Source organism: Phalacrocorax carbo, chromosome 1 (genome assembly GCF_963921805.1).
Source record: "Phalacrocorax carbo chromosome 1, bPhaCar2.1, whole genome shotgun sequence".
NCBI lineage: Eukaryota > Metazoa > Chordata > Aves > Suliformes > Phalacrocoracidae > Phalacrocorax > Phalacrocorax carbo.
The window spans coordinates 50,995,811-51,016,163 of NC_087513.1; the positions used below are offsets into that span (position 1 = coordinate 50,995,811).

The 20,353-nt window shown below is 40.9% G+C and overlaps 2 protein-coding genes across 7 annotated transcripts in view; both read right to left on the reverse strand.

Annotated features, from left to right (window-relative positions):
- The window catches only part of NR2C1 (nuclear receptor subfamily 2 group C member 1), a 57,021-nt gene extending 49,259 nt beyond the window's left edge, over positions 1-7,762 (reverse strand). Inside the window, exon 1 of one of the 6 annotated variants that reach the window (XM_064450957.1) lies at positions 7,618-7,762. Coding sequence is in view for 1 of the 6 variants with exons in the window: in XM_064450948.1 (XP_064307018.1) it covers positions 7,120-7,569 (450 nt within the window). In the remaining 5 variants the exon portion in view is untranslated. Of the gene's footprint in view, positions 1-6,730; positions 6,781-7,119; positions 7,570-7,617 lie in introns of those variants that run through there. The other 5 variants (XM_064450994.1, XM_064450976.1, XM_064450948.1 and 2 more) reach the window with 5 other exon arrangements.
- A 2,250-nt stretch (positions 7,763-10,012) lies between these two features.
- FGD6 (FYVE, RhoGEF and PH domain containing 6) overlaps positions 10,013-20,353 on the reverse strand; it is an 80,720-nt gene continuing 70,379 nt past the window's right edge. The window contains exons 18-21 of the mRNA XM_064450939.1: positions 19,749-19,876; positions 18,892-19,020; positions 16,376-16,524; positions 10,013-13,552 (exon numbers count right to left, since the gene is read on the reverse strand). Coding sequence (XP_064307009.1) covers positions 13,516-13,552; positions 16,376-16,524; positions 18,892-19,020; positions 19,749-19,876 — 443 coding nt within the window. The 3' untranslated portion in view covers positions 10,013-13,515. The remainder of the gene's footprint in view (positions 13,553-16,375; positions 16,525-18,891; positions 19,021-19,748; positions 19,877-20,353) is intronic.

The following is a 20,353-nucleotide window of genomic DNA, read 5'->3' on the forward strand; positions in this document are numbered from 1 at the left end:
ACTGTCAATATTATTAGATCAGTGTCTCTTCAACTGTCCAATATATTCTAATTTTGTACCCTTGTATTCCCTCAGTCTGTGATGTTCTGTTTGTGTATTTTCTTATTAGTGGTAAATTTCTGGGGCCAGGAAAAAAAATCACTTTCTTATAAGATAACCAACACAGTAAGGCTCCTCTTCTGTTGCTCTAGGTACAGAGTAACACAAATATTAGCATCTCTATTTATACTGATTAGACCTGCATTACAAGTAAAATCACTGCATTTGTTTTCAAAGTTATTTCTTGAGTGCTTGACTGTATTACTTCTCACATAATTAAATAAAAAGCTTTCAAAAACCTTTGAAAAAGAAACTCAGAGACATAATTATATATCCATCTCTTTTTTCAAAACCTCAATCCCCCAACTCAATTTATTAGAAAAAGCATCTAAAAGCAGACATTTGTACAAAAGACAGGCATTAGACTTCCTCTGTATTACTCACAATGTGCATTTATGGCATCTCTCTTCAATCTTCAGACTCAAATGAAATGTAACCAGAATCTCATTCTGTATGTAAATCCTGTGTAAATACTGCCAGTTTATGCCCCTAGTAAGTGAGTTACTGTCTTCTTAGCAGGAGGAGTCAGAATTATTTTTAAATACACCACTACCATCAGTGTTAGCCCAAACTTGTTGGGGTTGAACCTGGCATCATTGCCAATGGTTTTCCATCACTACTTTAGATAAACACTCCGTGAGCCACTGTGCCAGTGGGAAACTCATTAGCTTGCACTAATTCAACCACTCTCCTCTACTTCTTCCTCAGTTTTTGTGTGCCAGATTTTCCCCCAATGTTTTAGACAAAATAACTTCGGAAAGACTTACTTTTTAAATTGTTTTTGGCTTACTTCAACTAAAATAGGTTAGGAAACATTCCCACGAGAACAGCCAGTAGATTTGAGAGTCGGTAATCAGAAGCACTAACCTCTCCACTAGTACAGTTATACCCAGAAGACATCAATGTTTAACTCACACCCTTCTCCAGGGACAAAAGTTATACAGCTTCAATTATCCTAGTAGGAAGCTCCTACTAATAGTATTTCAAAATATTATACCAGTGTAGACTAAGGACTTAAAGCAGTAGCAGGAAGAATATTTCTTTATGTTTGGACTCTCCACTTGCTATAAATGGTAACTTCTCTTGTTCTATTACATCGCACTGTTGATTTAGCTGCCCCACTGCCAAATACCTGGATTCTGATTTAACACCTTTTAAATGAGTGAGAACAAACCACATCGGTATGAAGATAAAACACAAGAAAATCTTATCCACCCCAGAGATCTTCAGTTTACTTTTCAAAAAACATGTCATAACACTGGACCATGTAGCTTGACTGGTGCAAAAATGATGCTTGTAAAATTTAAGTAGTTTCACTTACACTGCTGGCACTGTCACAAACTAGCTTGACTCGGTGTTTCTATGGAATGCATAATTATTCTGCTAACGACTATATACACATGGAATGTGTGTTAACACAGGGGTCCTTCCCAAATTAAATCCACCTATAGAAGATCAGATACACTTTTAAACTAATAAAGATACAGAAGAATTTTTCTAGATACTTTTGAGATACAAGTATATTAACTAGTTATGACTGTACTGTACTGTGAAATTTACTTTGTTTTTATATCACCATAAAAAAAAAGATACAGCAATGTCAGCATGACTTTTTAGGAAAGCTCAAGAGGTTAATATAATGGAAAGCTAACTGGAAAAGCATTTCGTCCTAGAAGATACTGTCTTAATCTCTCCCTATAGTCACACTGCTTCAGTAGTAAATGATCTCAACATGTGTCAGAAAATGGACTAAGGATACGCTATTTTAGCTCAGGTCATCACACTAGGCTTACAGCTTCCCTGTACCTTAAAATGGAAACAAGTCTTCATCTCCATTCTCAAGCTCATCATGAAGTAATTAATAATTCAGCATAACCTGTGCCAAAATTGCTTAATAAAACCTACACATAAAACAGAAAGCACTTAACAATCCCTCTATGATTAGAAGTGCCAGAGTTAGGGGGTTCTGTTACTTGCTTTAAGCACTAAGATTTCTTTATACTTCAGAACAGTATTCTGCAATGCTTTATAGATAACAAATTAAGCCAAGGAATCCAAATGCATTTGTGAAACAAATTATGCTACTCTGCTCATTGTTTCATACAAGAAAAGCTCAATGAACATGGGAAGCTAAATGAGCTATCCTTGGATTATCGTTCTAAAAGCCATATTGCTCAAGATGGCAGAACAGTTGGCAGACTTAAAGGAGTAACATTCTCTTTATCAATGAACTAAGGAATATTTATGTGCCTCTTGACATCCAGTTAGATACTGTTTATTAAATTTGCATGACATCAAGATTTAGGGAGTACATATATAAGAGAGAGAAAACCACAGGAAACTGAAGCAGCTAAACCTGCAGGCAAACAAGGGAAGATGAGATGCTTGCAAAAGCATAAGGGAATAATTAAAAGGCCCACAGCAATAGAGAAAGAGATGCATTTGCAGGCATGCCTGTACAATTAATTTTGAATCATTGCTCTCATTGCTTTTTCATGTAAGTGAGTGCTACAGTGGGAGGAGAAGCAAGAAAACAGAGTTGCTAGGATAAATTTCCAGGAGACTGCTGAGTCACTCTTGGAGTTTGGGCCACCAAAGGGACAGTCTCACTTTTAGTCCTGGGCTCCTGTTGCTTTTATCATGCCATCTCTAGAATCTGCTTGAACAGCTAACAGAGCTGATTCAGCTCACCAGCCCCACAAACAATGGGGGAAAGGAAGGAGGAGGAAAGGCGAGGGGACTGTCTACAAGCTGAGTCCACTCACATGAGCGCTGGCTACAAGCCAGAGCTAGGTAAGGAGACAGCCATTTAATCAGGTCAAGCTGCCCTGTGTAATGTCAGCCATAGCCTGCATCTCCACCTGAGGCTTGCAAAATCCTGCATTGGTGCGGGAAGAAAAAAACTCCAAACTTGTTCCCGACACCAGAGCTGAAGCTGCACAATGAACCAGACCAGGAACTTTGACTGAAGACTCCCCCCTTCACTGGATTAGGTTCAGCCGGGTGCATTCTCCTACCTGGCACACAAAGATTATGCTATCACAGCACGGCGAGTACAAATCCTTCCTTCCGAAACAGAGAGGCATTACATCCACTATGGTATAATTACAGCGCTTTACAAAGAGGGGTAGCCCCAATCCTGTTTGACAGCCTTGTTCCCCCTCTACATTTGTCCTCGTGGTTGTATAGCTGTAAGGTCAGCTCATCTTGTGAATTTACTCACCCTGCAGCTAACAATTGCTATACATAACAGAAGAACATGGAGAAGTAAGACCATTTCTTTTGGAAAAAGCCCATATTGTTACACCAGCTTATATATGACACCAAACTGACCATATAGGTGTGGCGTGATGTGACTGCTCAGAGCATTCACCGAAATACAGCCACAGAAGAGGTAGTTGATAAATGAAGTTACACTATGGAAAGGACTTTCAGACCTCTTCAATAGTGCTACTACTAACTCTCCCCTTACAACTTGCACATGTTCATATCCACAGAAATTTCCTTCAGAAAAAAAACCCTGAGTTTCACACACATCCTTCCTATAAATCAGTGTTGACGTTGTTCCAGATAAAAATATCCCTTTATAAATACCATTACCAACCTCTTACCTTTTTTTTTTTTTTGCATTATCAATGCCACAGGATTGGATTTTGTTAGAGAGTTTGTGGTTTGTTTTTTGGTTTTGTTGGGGTTTTGGATTTTTTTTTAATTTCTATAAGCATGTATGTAAAGCATTCTGGAAAAAACATTCAGATTAAGTTAGTCAAGAGCGAAAGCATTAGTTATGTTGACACACTGTCTTGCTAATAGTTCAAAGGAAACTTACCAAAATAAATGGGGCAGTTTTCACACCACAAAGTTACTGCTAAGCTATAAACGGCAACCTCAACTTATTTGGAATGAAATAACTATTCATTTTAGCTAATATGACAACAGCAGAGGGTTTGGCTTTAGTATTTTGCTGGTTGATGTTTTTCAGGTTTCTGGTTTAGCTTCCTACAAAGGTAGTAAAATACTTAGCTTGGTCCAGCCTCTGTTACTATCAGGTTGAACAAAAGTAGTTTAAGTTAAACAAATTTGAACAGCCTTTCAGAGAAGGCCTGGCCAAACAAACAAAATTAATCTAAATATTGATACAGAAAGGCAGTTCTTAGACCATGGTTTTAGGAAGGAATGTACTTCCTTACAAAATCTGCAGCACCACAACATAAGATTCATGGGTCTTGCTCAGAAAATGCAACCAACATTCCAATCTCAAAGAACTGGAAGTTAAGAGTTTGATTCTTCAGAAGATAATCCTTTGTTGCTTTCAGAGTTTGGTGAATACTATCTAACACAGTAATCGCTGGAATCAAAGCTGCTGCCTGAAGCATAAGAATACAGACAGGTCTGCATACACCAGAGTAAGGACTTGATTAACTACAGCTTTGCAGTTTTAGCCATCATTCTCACATGAATGAAATCCTGTTCTGCAGCAGCTTACCATATGCCAGTAACGTACAGGCATGAGTTTAAAGTGTTAAAAGCAGTCTGAAACACCACTGAGTGAAAAAAAAAAGTTTACCAGAAACTGACTTGGGTATTGTTTAGTTTTCCCTGATGGTCACTGTTGGTTTGCATGCTGCAGCCTGTGTGTGACAAAAAGCATACGCAGGCAGCTGTGCTGTGCAGAGCTTGCGGCCCCCACACCCACCCCAGCTGCTTACTGTTTCCTCACAGTGGCTCTTAATACCCCAACAGGTCTGGGAAAGCAGATACTCACGAGAGCTCCCTGACCTGTATCAACCAAAATAACTCAGGTTAGCAAAGCTTACTATGAAAACTGCTTAAGCCAGGATGGCTGCTGAAGCAGGAAAGGTACACATACCCTTTGCCGGCTGCAGCACTGCCAGCTGAGACCCACACTCTGTCCACTGGCAGAACAAATGTGCGCACATTAAAAATTTGACACTGTTCTATTCCTTATACACAGTTAAGCTCCCTGCTTTAAGCAAAGGGTGCTGGGTTTTTTCAGGGTTTTTTGACCTAGACATTAGACACAGGTTACTTTCTTTAGGGAGGCTGCTTGCCTTCACAAACTGTAAGGAAACTCCAGCAACTTCACTGGCTGAACAAACTTTAATTGCATAATACAACGAGCACACCATAAATCAAAACGAAAATTGAGTATCAGCATCAGGAACAAGCAAGCCAACCTTACCAGTGTAAATACTTAGATTTCACACTATAGATGAAAGCCAGTGTTCACTGGACTGGCACACTAGCTTTAAGCATTCTGTAATTATATTTTGCATGTGAACTATTTAACTGCTTGCTACAGTATCAGAGGCTTTTTGTTTGGTTTTGTTTCCTGGTGCTCCCCTCTCCACCCACACAATTTAATAACACAACACAATCACAAAATAATTCATGTTGAAAGGTACATCTGGAGGTCATCTAGTCCAAACCCTCTTCCCCCAAAGCAAAGTCAGCTTCAAAGTTACGTGTCTTTCTTAGGGCTTTGTCTTCAGAAGAAGCTTCAACAGAAAAATCCAGGTAGGCTTTAAAACAAAACAAAACCCGATCTCCCCTCCTATCCCACAGTCTAGCCTGGGCTATGGCTATTCTTAAAGACATGAGAACTCCCACCAAGTGTGTTCCTTTCAAGACAACATTTCACAAGAAAATACAACCAGTAAGAAAAACAGAAATATCAACAAGAATGGAGAGGAAACGTTAAAGCTAGTTAATTTATCTATTGCAAGCTCTTTTCTGTAGTAAGCATCTTGCTGCAGAATCCAAAAGTGAGTAAGTGGTGTCCAATCATCCAGCTACAGCAGTCTGCAATCACTGCAGAAGCAGCTGAGGACCTCACACACCACCAGGTTAGATCAGCTATGTTCCTTACGTTACCATGCACACGTACAGTGGACCACCATCATGTGAAAATACTTAGTCCTGTGATATAAGAGGGTTTGCAATATTTCTGGAGAAAGAGCTACAGACAGAAGGAGTAGAACATTTCACAGGCCTTAAGACTTCCCTCAAACAGCACACACTTGAAGAAAGTTGTACAGCAACAAGCAAGCTGTGGGCTAAACGCTCTGATGGACATGCCACAAGTGGCTACCATGGACTAATGAGGGGGAAAAATATTCAGAGAGTTATTTTCAGGTAGAAATGTTGTTACAGAAAAAGCCATCCAGAATTACAAGCTGCAGAAGAGTCACTAGGTGAACACTGCCTCATCCAGTACAGTAATGTGATGCTTTGCCCTCCTCCCCACCCTGATACTTATATTTTTACTTAAACAGTGCTGATTCCAAAACAAGGAAGCTGTCCCACAGACAACTACTTTAGTTTTTTGCCATCTTATTTTTCTATGATAGGTGCAGATGCCGTTCTTCCTACTACGCCACTTTCCCAACTCCACCTTGGTGATGCTGGTATTGGTGTAGCTTCAGATCAGAGATTTCACACATGAAGAATGCCCTACTCAGTTTCCCAAGAATCATGCCCACACACTCATCTCGCAGTAAAACCAATGTCAAAAGACTTTTTTTTTTTTCCCCCCCGTGTTGCGCAAGTTTATTTGCACAACACATGCCATCTCCTCTCTTCCCTCCACAACGTGCAAATATAATTTTACCTTGCAGTACAGAGCTGTGTTTTTTACGTTTCAGACAGCGTATTGCAGCCCTGAGAAAAAAAAAGGACCCACAAACCCCGCAGCTGGAAAGAAAAACCCCACCCAGCGAGACAAAATAAAGAGCAGGGACAGGGCCATCTGCCCCAGCAGGACTCACACCGGGTGTTACAGGGGACGTACCACCCTAGCCCACATAAGCCCAGGCAGCCGCCGGAGGTGCCTGAGCAGAGCGGAGCTGCGGGGCGCGGGCACCGGTAGGCAGAGAGGGGCCGGGGGGCGGCGGGGCCACCCCACCGGGACGATGGGGGCCGCCGGGAGATCCGCAGCGGCCAGGCTTCAGCCCGCAGTCCGGGCCCGCCCCAGTCCCCCCGGGCTGCCCCCGCCTCTACCTGCCCCAGGGGGCTCCGCGGGGCTGCGGCGAGGGGGACGGGAAGGGGCGGCGAGACAGCCGCTGGGCTCGCCCTCCTGCCGGGGCCAGCGGGGCCAGAGAGCGGCGCCCCGTACAAAATGGCTGCGCGGGGCCAGGGCGGGGGGGTGTGGGGGGGCGTGCACAGCCCAGCGCGAGGGGGGCATCGCCGGCCGCATCCCCCTCCCCGGGCGGAGGAGCCGGAGCCCGCCGCGCCAGCGGGAAGCGGCAGCCGGCGCCGCCCGGATGCGGGGCGGCGGGAGGAACAAGCGGTTCCTGTAGGTGAAAGGTCGGGGGACGCGGGGCCGCCCGCGGGGCGCGCCGAGGCCGGAGGCGAGGCAGAACAGGGACGGGCGGCGCCCCGCGCCACGCTCTCCGCAGGCACCGAGCCGGCACCCGCACAGGCCGGCACCGTTAGCCCATGCCGCCCCATGTGCGCTGTCCCCACCAGGCCGCGTCTGCTAGCGCGGGAGCCCCTCACCTGGCGGGTCCGGTGGCCTCTCCGGCGGGGTTATTTGGCGGCGGCGGCTCCGGCTCCCGGAGGTCAGAGTTCGCGACCCCGCCCCCTCGGCACCGCTCCGCTCCGCTCGGCACCGCCCCGCCCCGCCGCGGCGCCTGCGCCTGCGCCTGCGCTCGCGCCCGACCGCCGTCCTGGGGGGGCGGGGCGGGGGGGCCCGCCGGGGAGGGGTCCGCGAGCGCCTCACCTGCCCCACCCTTCCGGCGGCCGTTAACGGCGCCGCAGGGCGGCGTGGTCTGGGGAGCAGCACGAGCTGAGGTGCTGCGGGCGGGGAGCGGCGGCGGCGGGCTGGGCCCCGGGTAAAGCTCCCTCACGGGAGGGGAGAGGTGTGTGTGCCCCGCGTCGCTCCGGGGGAGCGGGGAGGGGGACGCGGGTCTCTGCGAGGAAACGGGGTCGCGTCAGCCTTCGGCGTGACAAGCGCAAGGCTTAGGGTAGCTCGGTTGGGCCTTCCCTCCGAGGCAGGCACATAGGCGGGGCTGCCGGCTCGCTTTGAAACGTGCAACACGATGAAGATCCAAACAGCGTCATCGCGCTGTGAGGTACCCTCGCAGTTCCCGCAGCAGCTCAGCCGGCGGTGTGTGAAAGGGCTTTTCCTCCTCCGCCGGCATGGCAGCAGCAGGTCACCTCCTTAAGGGTCAGCACCGCTCTGAAGGGGGTTTGGAAGGGCAGCGGGGAGCCTGGCTGCCGGGCGCGCTCCCGGCTAGAGGCGGGCTTTCAAAAAAGTGCCAAAGGAGCGACTTGCTGCTGTTCAGGGCAGGTCTCGACATTCGTTTGGACCAAAGTTGTGTTAGCTAATTACTTAGTTTATACTAATTGTTTTAGTCACCTTAATTTTAAGAGTTGTATACTGTAAATGTGTCCCTTTTTCCTCCTCCTTTTCCATCTGTTCAACGCAGATTGTATAGCTGTGGTTGGAGATCGGCAGGAACAAAAGATTGTTTATGCCACTGGGGCTGTATGCACAATTTGATTATCTGAAATTCATTTAGACCATATTATGCAATTTCTACTGCATTGGATGACATAAGCGTCAATGTCTGAGAAGCAGAGATATGTAAAAACCCCAAATACAAGCAATTTATGCATTAACATTAATAAAATAACTTGTGCTCTTATCTTGCCCATTCCCTCCCTGCTTTTCGTCCCACCCCCACAGCTACCTTAGCTCAAGATCACTGCTTCACTCGACACTTGCAAGTGTCGTATTTTGCTTTTTGATCAAATGCGTTCCCAAAAGCCGAATGCAAATGAACCTTATGAAGAATTTTTGAACTGGAGCAATTAACTTGCAAAGCATTTCCTGAAAGTGTCAAATGTTCCGTCGATCTCAATGTACAGTACTTGTCACTTCCCAAACTAGCTGGAGAAGTACATCTGCTTTCTAAATTTAAGGAGCTTATTGCAGTTTAATTTAACAAATACCCAGGAATTTGCACCAAAGTTTATTTCAGACAAGTATTCTGATATCCTCAATAGAGCAGAGATGTTACAGTAATCAATAAAACATGTTTTCATTTTTTTTTCTTAGCAAGTGACCCAATTCATTCTTGATCTGTATTACAAAGGCATGTCCTTGTGGCTGTGTCAGCCAGGATTACCAGAGACACATTCCTATCGAAAACATGCAGAGAAGCAAAACCCTGCTGTTCCTGCAAATTATCAAAAAACTTGCTCTCCACCATCTGTCAGAGTGGCACAAGGAGGCAGCGTAACTAATATGACAGAAAAATCTCTCCCGCACAGGCCCTGCTAAAATACTTACGCCAACAGAAACTGTGATTCAGGCGCACTTTGATAGATACAGCGGAACTGGATTTCGCAAAAGGATTTAGTACGTAACACCCTTCATCTGACCTTCACGCAGTCGTAACTCCCTAATTCTTTAGAATTATGGTTTCTCAGGATGCTTGCTTTGCCACGGGTACATCTATTCACCAGGAGACTGAGAATAGCCCTCTCATCCTGCATCCTATGTTCCAGAACTGTTTCATCCCCACAGACAGATGTTCAGGAATATTGCATTAATGAAGCACTCTGAGTTAATGTATCCTAGCCAGCTGTTGCTGCAGCTACAGTTTCTGCTCACGGAGCTGTAACTCTCACCACATTACAGCACATGCGCTTAGGGAGCCTGGTTCATTCCTGGGCTGATGAAACTTGGAAGGGCCGTCATGCCCCAGGGCTGGAAGGTGGCTTAAGGAGATGAAACCCTTCGTCTTCGTATCCTACAGGTGAGACCACTCAGGAGCAGTTCTTTGGATTGTCATGTTTTGCCTGCAAGCTGCATTCCAGCACAGGCTCTGCACCTGGCTGTGGAAGGGCTCTACAGAAAACATCACGAACTCATGAAGGCATGGGCTTTTAGTTTGGGGGGGGGGGGGGGCTGGGGAAGAGGGAATAGGAAGCAAAGAACTAGACAGCAAGAGGCAGCTAAGGAAAGAGAGAAGGGCAGGAAGCCGGAAATAATTTTTGTAGTAAAGGCAATTGGTGGTTAGAGCGTGTAGTGTCTTGGCTGACATGAGCGAGATAATTAGATTAAAACCAATGTTGTGGGTGGTCTGTCCAGCAGCAGTGTCAGTCCGTGCACACAGCCTACCTTTTCAGGCTGCTTTCTGTTCATAAGGGCAAAACATGGTACAAATTTCAAAGCAAGACTGATGTGCAGGATGATGACAGCAAATTCTTTGAAAAAAAAAGATCAATACATGAATTACATAATACATGAAAACCTGAAACTACTAAAAAAAAGATGGAGACTTAGCTAATGTGAATTTATTTATACAAAAATGATACATATCCACAGAAATATTTACAACTTTAAACTGTTTTCATTTACAAAATAAGGATTCTATTCTTTCATTTAGACAGTACAATTTAGGACTGCTCTAAATAAAAGCCTATTTGGATGGTAAGTACAGGGGACAGCAGTTACGGCAAACAAATGCATTGAATGTGTCTTTCCAAACATCTCTTTACATTATGATAGAATATAATACAAATAATCGAGTAATCAAGTTTCCACACACAAAATGTTTAGTAAAAAGTGTTCTGTAGCTGCTCAGCTATCCATTTAAGTCCTTAGGGCACAAAAAATAGCTTTAAGTTAAAGAGAATCCAGGATCCTAGAACGTTCCATTTATTCAAGAATAAAGATGCTAGAACTAATATTCAATGATAATGCTTGTCTCATACTCCACTAACCAATCTTAAATTATTAACTACAGATTCTTATAAGAAGAGGTAGCCAGGTGTTTTAAGAACTTCTGGTCTTATTTTAGTGTTTAGTCAAATCAAGAAGTGAACACTTTCGATGGTAATGAATCAAAATGGGAGGCGAGCTGGAGAAATAGGATGTTTGAAAAGCAACCATCTGAAAACATTATGAAAACGCCTATGTTGTGGGTTTTCATATGACGCAAAGCACTAGTGCTGGAGAAAGAGGAAAAGAATATTCAAACAGGTTTACAAAGACAATTTATATCACAGAATTAGACTGCAATAATTGTACTATTGTTTTTAAGGCTCCGTTCCAATCTATTTCTGTCACAGAAAGATTTTTCGATTAATCAACTGCTTCTGAAGAAGTCCGCTGACTTTTACAGAACACTGAACTTTTTCTCACTCTGCACCAAATCCTCGAGAGGTAGTTTGACGCCACACGTGAGGCAGAACTTGGGGACCTTATGCTGTACGTATTTGACTTTTATTGTTCTGTCTTGCAGCAGGGAGATAAATATCAAACAATAAATTGAAGTTAAATTAGCTTGCTCCTAGCCAAATTTCTGATTCATTCGTAGGTTCACGGCACTGCATCCTAGCTAGTGTGCAGTCTCTATAAAAACATTAAGCAGCTCTTCCCTTTGATAATGTCAACTGGAAGAGCCACATCGCATCTATGTTACACTGGTATGAGTTTTGTCTTGGATACAGTAAAAACCATGTCAGAAAGCACCCTGAAGAGACATGCTAATAAAGACATGGCTTCAGACAGCAGCTGTTTTTGAAAATTAAGTAAAAGCCCTTTACATATAACAAGATAAAAATATTAATTTGTCACGTTTGTATTAAAATAAAAGAGAATAAAGGTTTTGATCTGACTCCCACTGATTTTCAGACACTATCTGGCCCAATCTTTAGTGTTCATGAGAGAAGCCAGATCTACAGCCTTAAGTCCCTGACTCAGAAAGGTACTCCCCACTGAAATACTTGAAGTCAATGCAATCACTTGTATGCTTAGTATTAAGCATTTGGCTTCCAAGCCTGCTCCTAACTTAACAGAAGCTCTGGAAAATCAAACTTCTTTGAGCTCTGTTACTATCTTAGACCTGATTTTGAGGTATTTGAGGGAGTAAAAGAGTTCTGGTTTCTATTTTTATTCTTGGCCTTTCTGTGATGGCTACTAACTATTCTATCCTCTATTCTCTGTCCTTTGTGAGGCCATAGAATAGCTATTAACATGCATTCAAACAATTAAAAGTTAATTGCTCTTAATTCTGTTACCACAACTAGCTGGATTCAGAGGGCTACTGAGAAGTGTTTCATACAGTAAAATTAACTGGCTGCATATGCATTGCATTTGACATAAAAATGGCTTCTTTTCATGTGTTTTTCATAGTTCTAGTTCCACTTATGCTATTACAGTGTCAAAAAAAATTTCAGAAGTTAAATAGAATAAATGCACCAGAATCATCAGTAAGTATTTCCTAATGAGGTATACTGACAATTTTCTTAAAGAAGTAAAACCCAAACACCTAAAACTGAATTGTGTTTTAAAGTGTCAAACAGAACAAATCATAGTGTAAACAAAAGGTATTTCAAAGAACAGTATACCTTTCAATGCCACCTGCACTAAAAAGGCTGGGTTTCCTCAGTATGGCAATTCCAGTTTAAACATAGTATTTAAATATACAATAGTTTACAATTTTGGGAGAGGGGGTGCATACATTTGTTTAACGTTCTTTGAACAGTTATACAGTGTTTCATACTGCATACAGAATTCATTTGACACAAAGTTTTGAAACAAGATATTTTGTCTTTTCCCTGTATATCAAAAACGTATTTTTTTATTCTGCTTTAAATTACTACTGGAAACAAAAGCAAATATATCCTGCAATTGTTTGAAGGTAACTCATTTGTCTCTTTGGTATTTATAGTACTGTAAAAGCTCTAGTGCCTTATCTCTGTAATTGCAAAGTCTGTTTAAAAATATTTTTCCCTTTTCTCTTTTTTAATAATTGAACTGTACTTCTCAATTGCTTCTGTGATACAGAATTTGTTGTCCTGTTTTAGTGTCCTGGTATGCAAGATTTCAACTACCATTCAAGGAAAGGAGCAGCAATATTATACAACTTCTCATAAAGGAGTTTACATAACCAATGAAGATCCAACAAAGACCTTTGAAATTCCTATTCTGATCTGTTATTCCTAAACTGCAAAGTGGGCATCAGCAGCTCAAGACCTATACACGAATTATGAGGAACTGTACAATTGCAACGTATTTGTTTTGCATTTTGTTTTTCTTAAAAAAAGCACAAGCTTTATCAATATGTTGACCAACCACCTGCCATTCTGAAGACATGGGCACTTTGGACCTCACTGTAGACCTTGCAAGTAATTCTGACCATTGAAGTAAACATTGGAATTTAATAAATAACACAGTTTGTATCAACACAGAAATACACACAATTCTTTAAAAAAATATTACCTTACACTAAAAATGCAACAGCTCCCAATCCTGACAAATATACAGTTTTGTGTAGGTTGAGATGGCAGGATTCTGCTTCTTTGAAGAGCTGCTGTGCTCTGTTTTACCACCATCCTTGGACATTTTCCTCTAAACTTGCAGACACGATGCTGATGCTGCTATAATATGGTGCCTTCCTGAAAGGCTTCTATCCACCTATCAGAAAATGAAATACTGTTAGGAAGTTGCTGGTAAAAGTATAAATCACACTGCTGGGACTAGCTACAGATTCACACAAGAAATAACATCAACCTTCCATTACCAGTTAGTTTGCTAGTGCAAATGCCAGAAATCTGTCCAATGGGTCCAAACATACAAGGCTTGCTAGAGATGTATCAGGTATCAGTACAATGCCAGACGAGAGAAGCCTTTTTCCATACCTCTTCCGTACTGAAGTTACATGCATGAAGAACAAGTGAAGCTGGGGATTCAAATGCTCAAAAAGTAGGATATGCCAAAGTTCTGCCAACTTTACTAACATGCTTGCATACCTTTTAAAAAAACCCAATACTCCCTCCCCTTATTTCACTGCAAATGTGATCTGGGATGAGTGAGGACCCTGCTATATCTGAGGTAGCCACCTGCCTAACCCACGCCCTCTGCTTTTGCAGCTGGTACAAGGGTATTAGTGAAGAGCTAGTGGCGCTGAGGGAGGAATCCACAGGGCACATGGGCTGGGCTGGAGGAATGGTGCCTTCACATGACGACAGAAGTTCCCCCATATTCACACACACCATATATGCTACTACTGGATCACATATTAACAGACACCCTGCACATCATATCTGTGAAAATACAAGTATATGTAAAGTGGGGGGAAGTCCCAAACAGCTGATCTGAAACAGCTGTCTCAAACTGGACATTCGAAGTTAATATTCAGACACTTTTACCCCCTACAGCTGTGGTTTCTGTTCCTAATTGATTATGGGGTGATAAACATCCACACCTTCTCAAGAATGCTGCAAAAATTAATGCTTCTGAAGCACTCCAATGCTACGCTGACCAATACAGTAAAAAATGGAATAATTTTGTCTCCTGAGTGAGGGCTGAACTGTGTGCATGTAAAGTTAACGGGCCCAGATACTGATTATTTTTTTCCCTCAGCTAAAATCTTGCAAGAACTGAATGAGACAAAGATTATAAAATTATCTTTATCACGGAAATACAACCCTGTCTTAGTATTCACGTGTTATCTGAATGTTAGCTCTTCCTCACCGTGAGTGTTTAACTTTGTGTCCATGTTCTTTGAATTTCAGCTTTTGGTATGCACATATTCAGCATGTGTAAGTGTTCATGCCTCTCTGAACACACAACTCAACTTCTATCTCTTACTTTTTAGGGCTCACTGTATTTTCCACTGCCGTGTATTCATTAAAAATAATTAAAATGGAATACAAATACAACAAATTCATAAAGAGCTTAAGCATTGCACAGGGTACTGGACTAACAAATTTAAAAGCTCATCAAAAAGTAAACATCTCTTAAAATTTGTTACTGCACTTTCACAAATATATCAGATATTTCTTTGGCCCTAACAGGAAAAAATAGTGTCTACTGATGCAAACAGGCCAACAGCATGTTCTTTGTTTTTTTTCCTTTAATGCTATTGAAGCAGCATTTATTCTGGAGGTTCAGCATAAACCTCCTCAGGATATTAAATACATGGAGAAAGCTTGCAATTTAAGGTACTACTTACTATTAATCACTTATATCCATATAGTATATCACTATGATATATAATTATATATAATATACAATATTATTCTACTAATATTATTATATTGCTGTAATTTATTGTTATTCCTTGCCTCAGTAAAATAGAGTACATCCAATTTCAAGTTTTCCTACTGATGACAAAAGCCATTGTCTGAATAGGAAAACAAAGCTATTGAATGCCTTGGATTTTAGTTTTGTTTTATATAACACAAATGAGGACACAGTGGAAACAAGAGAATACTATCTTAATTAACAAGGAAACATTTGTGTGCATCTGCAAGACAAAGTGCTCCCAAATATCAAATAAGACTTCCAGATTTTGTGGGTAGAGAAATGTCATTAAACATGTTCTCAGCTGTTTAAAATTTTCAGTAGCCCTGGGTACTTTGTTTTTTAGAATATCACTATTTGCACACCTCTATACCTGCAGCCATTTGAATGCTAAGTATTAATAATGGACTAGTTAGCACATGAAATCTATTTTATTAACGTATAATTCATTCAGGAAAACTGCAGTGGAACCAGTCAGATAAGCTAGGCATGTAGGCAAGATAAATGTATTGCTTTCATGCTCATTTCTAGTTTCCTCCATGTTTAATACAGCAAATGTTTACTACTGATTAATGGCAAGCTTCTAGGTTATTTTATATAGAAGACAACAAATAAATTGAAAGATATGACTCCAAACTCTGACACATCAGCAGGATTTGAAATGAAACAGCTTGTGTGAGTGTTCTTTGAATTCAAGCTTTTGCTCTGAACATATTAAGTGTGCCTAGGTGCTTGTGCACATCTGCACACTCGCTTCAAACTTCCGTCCCTTACTTTTTAGGGTTTGCTTTATTTTTCACTGTCATATATTCATTAAAAAGAACTAAATTTTACAGCTGGAAATAAAAAGGGACATATCAGTTAATTCTTAAAACACATTTTCTGGATTTTTCCAAAGGTGACATTCAATTTTCACTTGGGCAGACCACAGATAGGGGGATGGGCTACGAAAAAGGATTTATCTTATTTTATCTTAGACTTTTCCATTCTCCTACATTCGTTCTTTTGCAGAAGACAATCTGCTTCCTCAGTTCAAGCATTTCAGAAGTCCTAACGAAACCAGGACCTTGTGTTTAAGTAACTGAAGTTTTATTTACATATTATGTAATATGAGTCTTTTGTATATATGCTTAATCTGTGATTACTAACATTCATGACTTCTGAGATGTTTTCTAGAAAAAAGTAACAGAATTAGTTCAAATAGTTTCTTACTTTTGAGCTGTATGGGGATCGTCTGCTTTGAATATATAAAATAAAGTGTTTTTGTGCAGTAAATGGAACACTCTAGACTCTGAGTTTTCATCTTTGACTTCACTGACTGTGAATCCAAGTAAAGGCTGGCTCTCTAATGCTGCCACATCCTATTTTACAGAGGGAGAAAAGCAAACAAGACAAAATTAGAACTTGTAAGACATACTACAAAATGCATTTAGACTTCACTCATGCACCATACCACTGCAACAGATTATTCAAACAAGTTGTTACAAATAGTCATGCACAAAATGCCGCTTTTTATAGTCTCCATGCATGAATCTGGGACAGGAGATAACAAAACCTTGTAGACTTCAACATTGCCGTTCCTCTTTTTATTTCCCTGATAACATCTGCCTTATCTGTCACTCTATAATCTCATCATTCTGCCTGGTAAGGACTTCTTACATCAAAAGATATAAGACCAAAGGTGCATCTAGCCCAGTGCTCTCTCCAACAATGTCAGTAGTGAGTTTTCATGTCTTAAAAGTGATATGGGATGCTATTAGCTGCACTGGGTATGCAAAAAGGAGGCGCTATGGATGTAACCTATGTTCTCTAGCACTGGAGTCACACTCCAAATACTTTTGATGGCTAAACTTATTTTGCTTTCTGTTGCTGAAAATTAACAGGAAAGGGGGGAAAAAAGTGCTGAGTGTTCACAAGTGGTTGGCTAGGAGAGAGTGGCAAGAGAAGCTGTACCTTTTTACCTTCTCTTAATTTAATTTCAAAACCTGGCTAAAAAGGCACCCGTCTCCCTTCCTCATTCATCTCAATTACTTCCTTTTTTTAATACTCCTGTCTTGTTAATTAACAAGTACAATGCACAGCATTTTTGGAAGGAAAAAAGAAGTATTTTCATCCTGTGCAAATTCCAAAACAGTGTTTTGTAAATAAGCAGGGTCTGCAATGCTTCTGGAAAGAAAAAATAAAGAATGTACATAAACACTGACACATTGGGTGAAGACTTTGGTAATTGCCTCTACACTGAAACAAGAGTATCCTGTGAAAGCAGTATTTCTTGATATTGGAAAACAGTCAAGTAAGGCTTAGCAATCTGTTTTTCTATTTTAGGTCTTTGTACCACTAATAAGTGGTCTTTTTACCACTAATGTTTATATCACTTGGAACTAATGTAAGTAGCTTAAGTGAGGTTTCCTGACTAAGGCCACACAGGACCTTCCCTTCAGACTCTAAACAACGTCTCCTGTAATAGTTCATCAAGATGAAAAATAAGGACAGATATTCCTTAGTTTAAAGAAAATTGGAAAGAGTTAATTTAGTGATTGCAAGCTGCAAACTGAAGCTACTCTGGCAGGCTGACATCTCAGAATCAGCCAAGCAAAAGAAAATTTAAGGTGACTGTCACAGATTAATATGCCTTTCTTTACAATTGCCAAGGTCTCCTTTGCAACTGCCAGAAGAGACACAACGCTCAAATATTTTTAAAATCTTCGCAAAAGTAATAATTTTGTACATAACTATTTAAGGTATTTTTAGAACTACTTTTTTTTTTTTTTTTTAAAAGAAAACTGTTGCCAATGCTGTGGTGGAAATAACATCACAGGTTCTGGACATAATTCAGAAGTTGTAAAATAAAGGTTGGGACTACAGGAGGAACAGCCCAGGAATAAATCTGAGCACAAACCAGAAAATAACTAGAGTGGGGGTAGTACATGGGTGAAGAAGGGCGATTCTTTACATGGTCAGGATAGGTTGGGCCTGAGAGAAAGTGAGGGACAGGAATACTTGAAACAGATGCTTTGGGTATTTTGCTCTTAAAAGCTCTTAGCAAGCTATAACATATAATATAAAAAGGCAAAAACCAAGATCCTCCAGTGCTACAATACATCCATATATGTTGCAATAAAATTACATCCTCAGCACATGCTGGCATGTACAGAGCTTATATGTATGTTAGAGATTATTCCACACTGCAATAGGACTACATATTCTAAATAAAAAAAGCAAATGCCATTAGATAAGATGCATTTGTGGTTTGTTTTTTTTACTGCAGCACTGTATATTAAATAACAACTCCAGGCTGAAGACAACAGTTTGAGGAGAAGTAAAGGGGTTTAGTTTGCTCATTTTCCAAGCATCCAAAATACCTTTTGGAACTGCAGAACAAGATACTTCAAGATGCTTTTATAATGTTGGCTTTGCCACTAGTCCAGTGTGATGCATCCAAACAGACCCCCATGTATTCAACTGACTCAGAACATACCTACCACTGCGCAATGGTGTGCAGTGCAGAGGTACTCAAAGCTAGGTCTGGAATCGGAAACAGCGTAGCTATATCAGTGTATTATGGTACCGAGCTCACTGGGCCTTTTCAAAATACTACATTGCAATCAGATCAATTACTGTAAGGTGATCTGATTTTATTTTTATGATCTAGAAACAAGCTATAAACAACTTTGTTGCAAGGACAGTATTATCATTGGATATTTGATTTCTAACACGTAGTCTCTTACCTCACTAGCAGCATATGTGTATAGCACCTTATTTTTTATAACAAACCATAGGTGTTTCCATGGTTTCTTACTGCCCTTAGATCGGTGTAGGTAGCCACTCATTGTAGAGTCTTCTGTATTTGCTGAAACCTGAGAAAAGAAAAACCAAAACCAATAAACAAACCCCAAGACTATGTATGCATCTGTCCAGGTTTTTGCAGTACCGTGTTTTTTTTTTAAAAAAAAAACAGACCTCCAGAGCCCTGTCCTGGCAAAGATGCAAATTCTTACAAGATAATGTTGCTAATTAACTCAGATGGCTGAAAGAAAAATTATTTTGTCTGCCACCTTCTATCTGGTCTGGAAGAGAGGTTTCTGCAGTTCCTAAAGGTTGGAACGGAAATTGGGTGCAACAGGACGAGAGGGCTGAAACACGGAGGACCATGTACACCTGGAGAACGCACATTCCTATATAAGAAGAAAAATTACTTTCTCCCATTCCCAAGACCTGCAGTATAGGTAGGCAGAGTTTAGCTCTACCTTTCCTAATCATAAGCCAAGAGCTGAGTTAGTGTAGGAATCTTCTCATTGACTGTTGGTGCAGAGGTAAATCACAATTCCTTGAAACAGGGAAGCAAGAAATAAATGACATTTCCAACTATCTCTGTGAATTACAGTCTCTCAGGTGTTTACACAGTTTATACACTACTTCATAGTTCAGGTCCCTGCCCATATGAAACTAAGGCCCAAACCACTGTTAGAGGCGATTTTTTACTTTTGATTCTAGAAAAGATGGCTAAAATATGGAATTATTTTTTTCACTGTTAATATTGATATAATACCAACAAGGCATTACTTTTGACCAATAAATCACTTACTTCTTTGAGGGCTGCAGGAATTTTTTTCTGCTTTCTTCCAGAGGGAATACTATGTAATACTGTAGACAAGGCACTTGATGGAGATTTATGGTTGACTGGGGATCCGCTCTTAGGAGTGCACTGGTTATCTAAAATGCATAGGATGAATATATTGCTTTCATGTTGCAGATGACTAAACGCAGGCAATAATTCTTTGACTTTTTCTTTCTTAAAAGCAGCTGACATTTTTATTTTGATTACAGTGTTTCAATAGTAATGCCTAATCACATTAAATTCAGTGTTGAATTAACTTTTCAATATTATCAATACCATGAGTTAGAATCCCCCAAATCACAATCAGACTAAAAGCCACAAAAAATTTAAAACTAAACGATTGGTCTTGTTTGTTTTCAAAGTCTGTTTTCTTGATGTTGAACTACCTTTGCCCATAAGCAGGGTGAAAATTAAGTCTTAAAAACCACAAAATTTTTTTAGACCTGTTCTCTGCAGTTCAGTCTGTGCTTTATCTCTGTTCTCCAACTCTGTCCTTCAATTCTATACATCTGTTATATTCTCAGCTTTTATCAGTATGGATGCTGTAGGGTTCCTCTTCCAGCACCATGCCG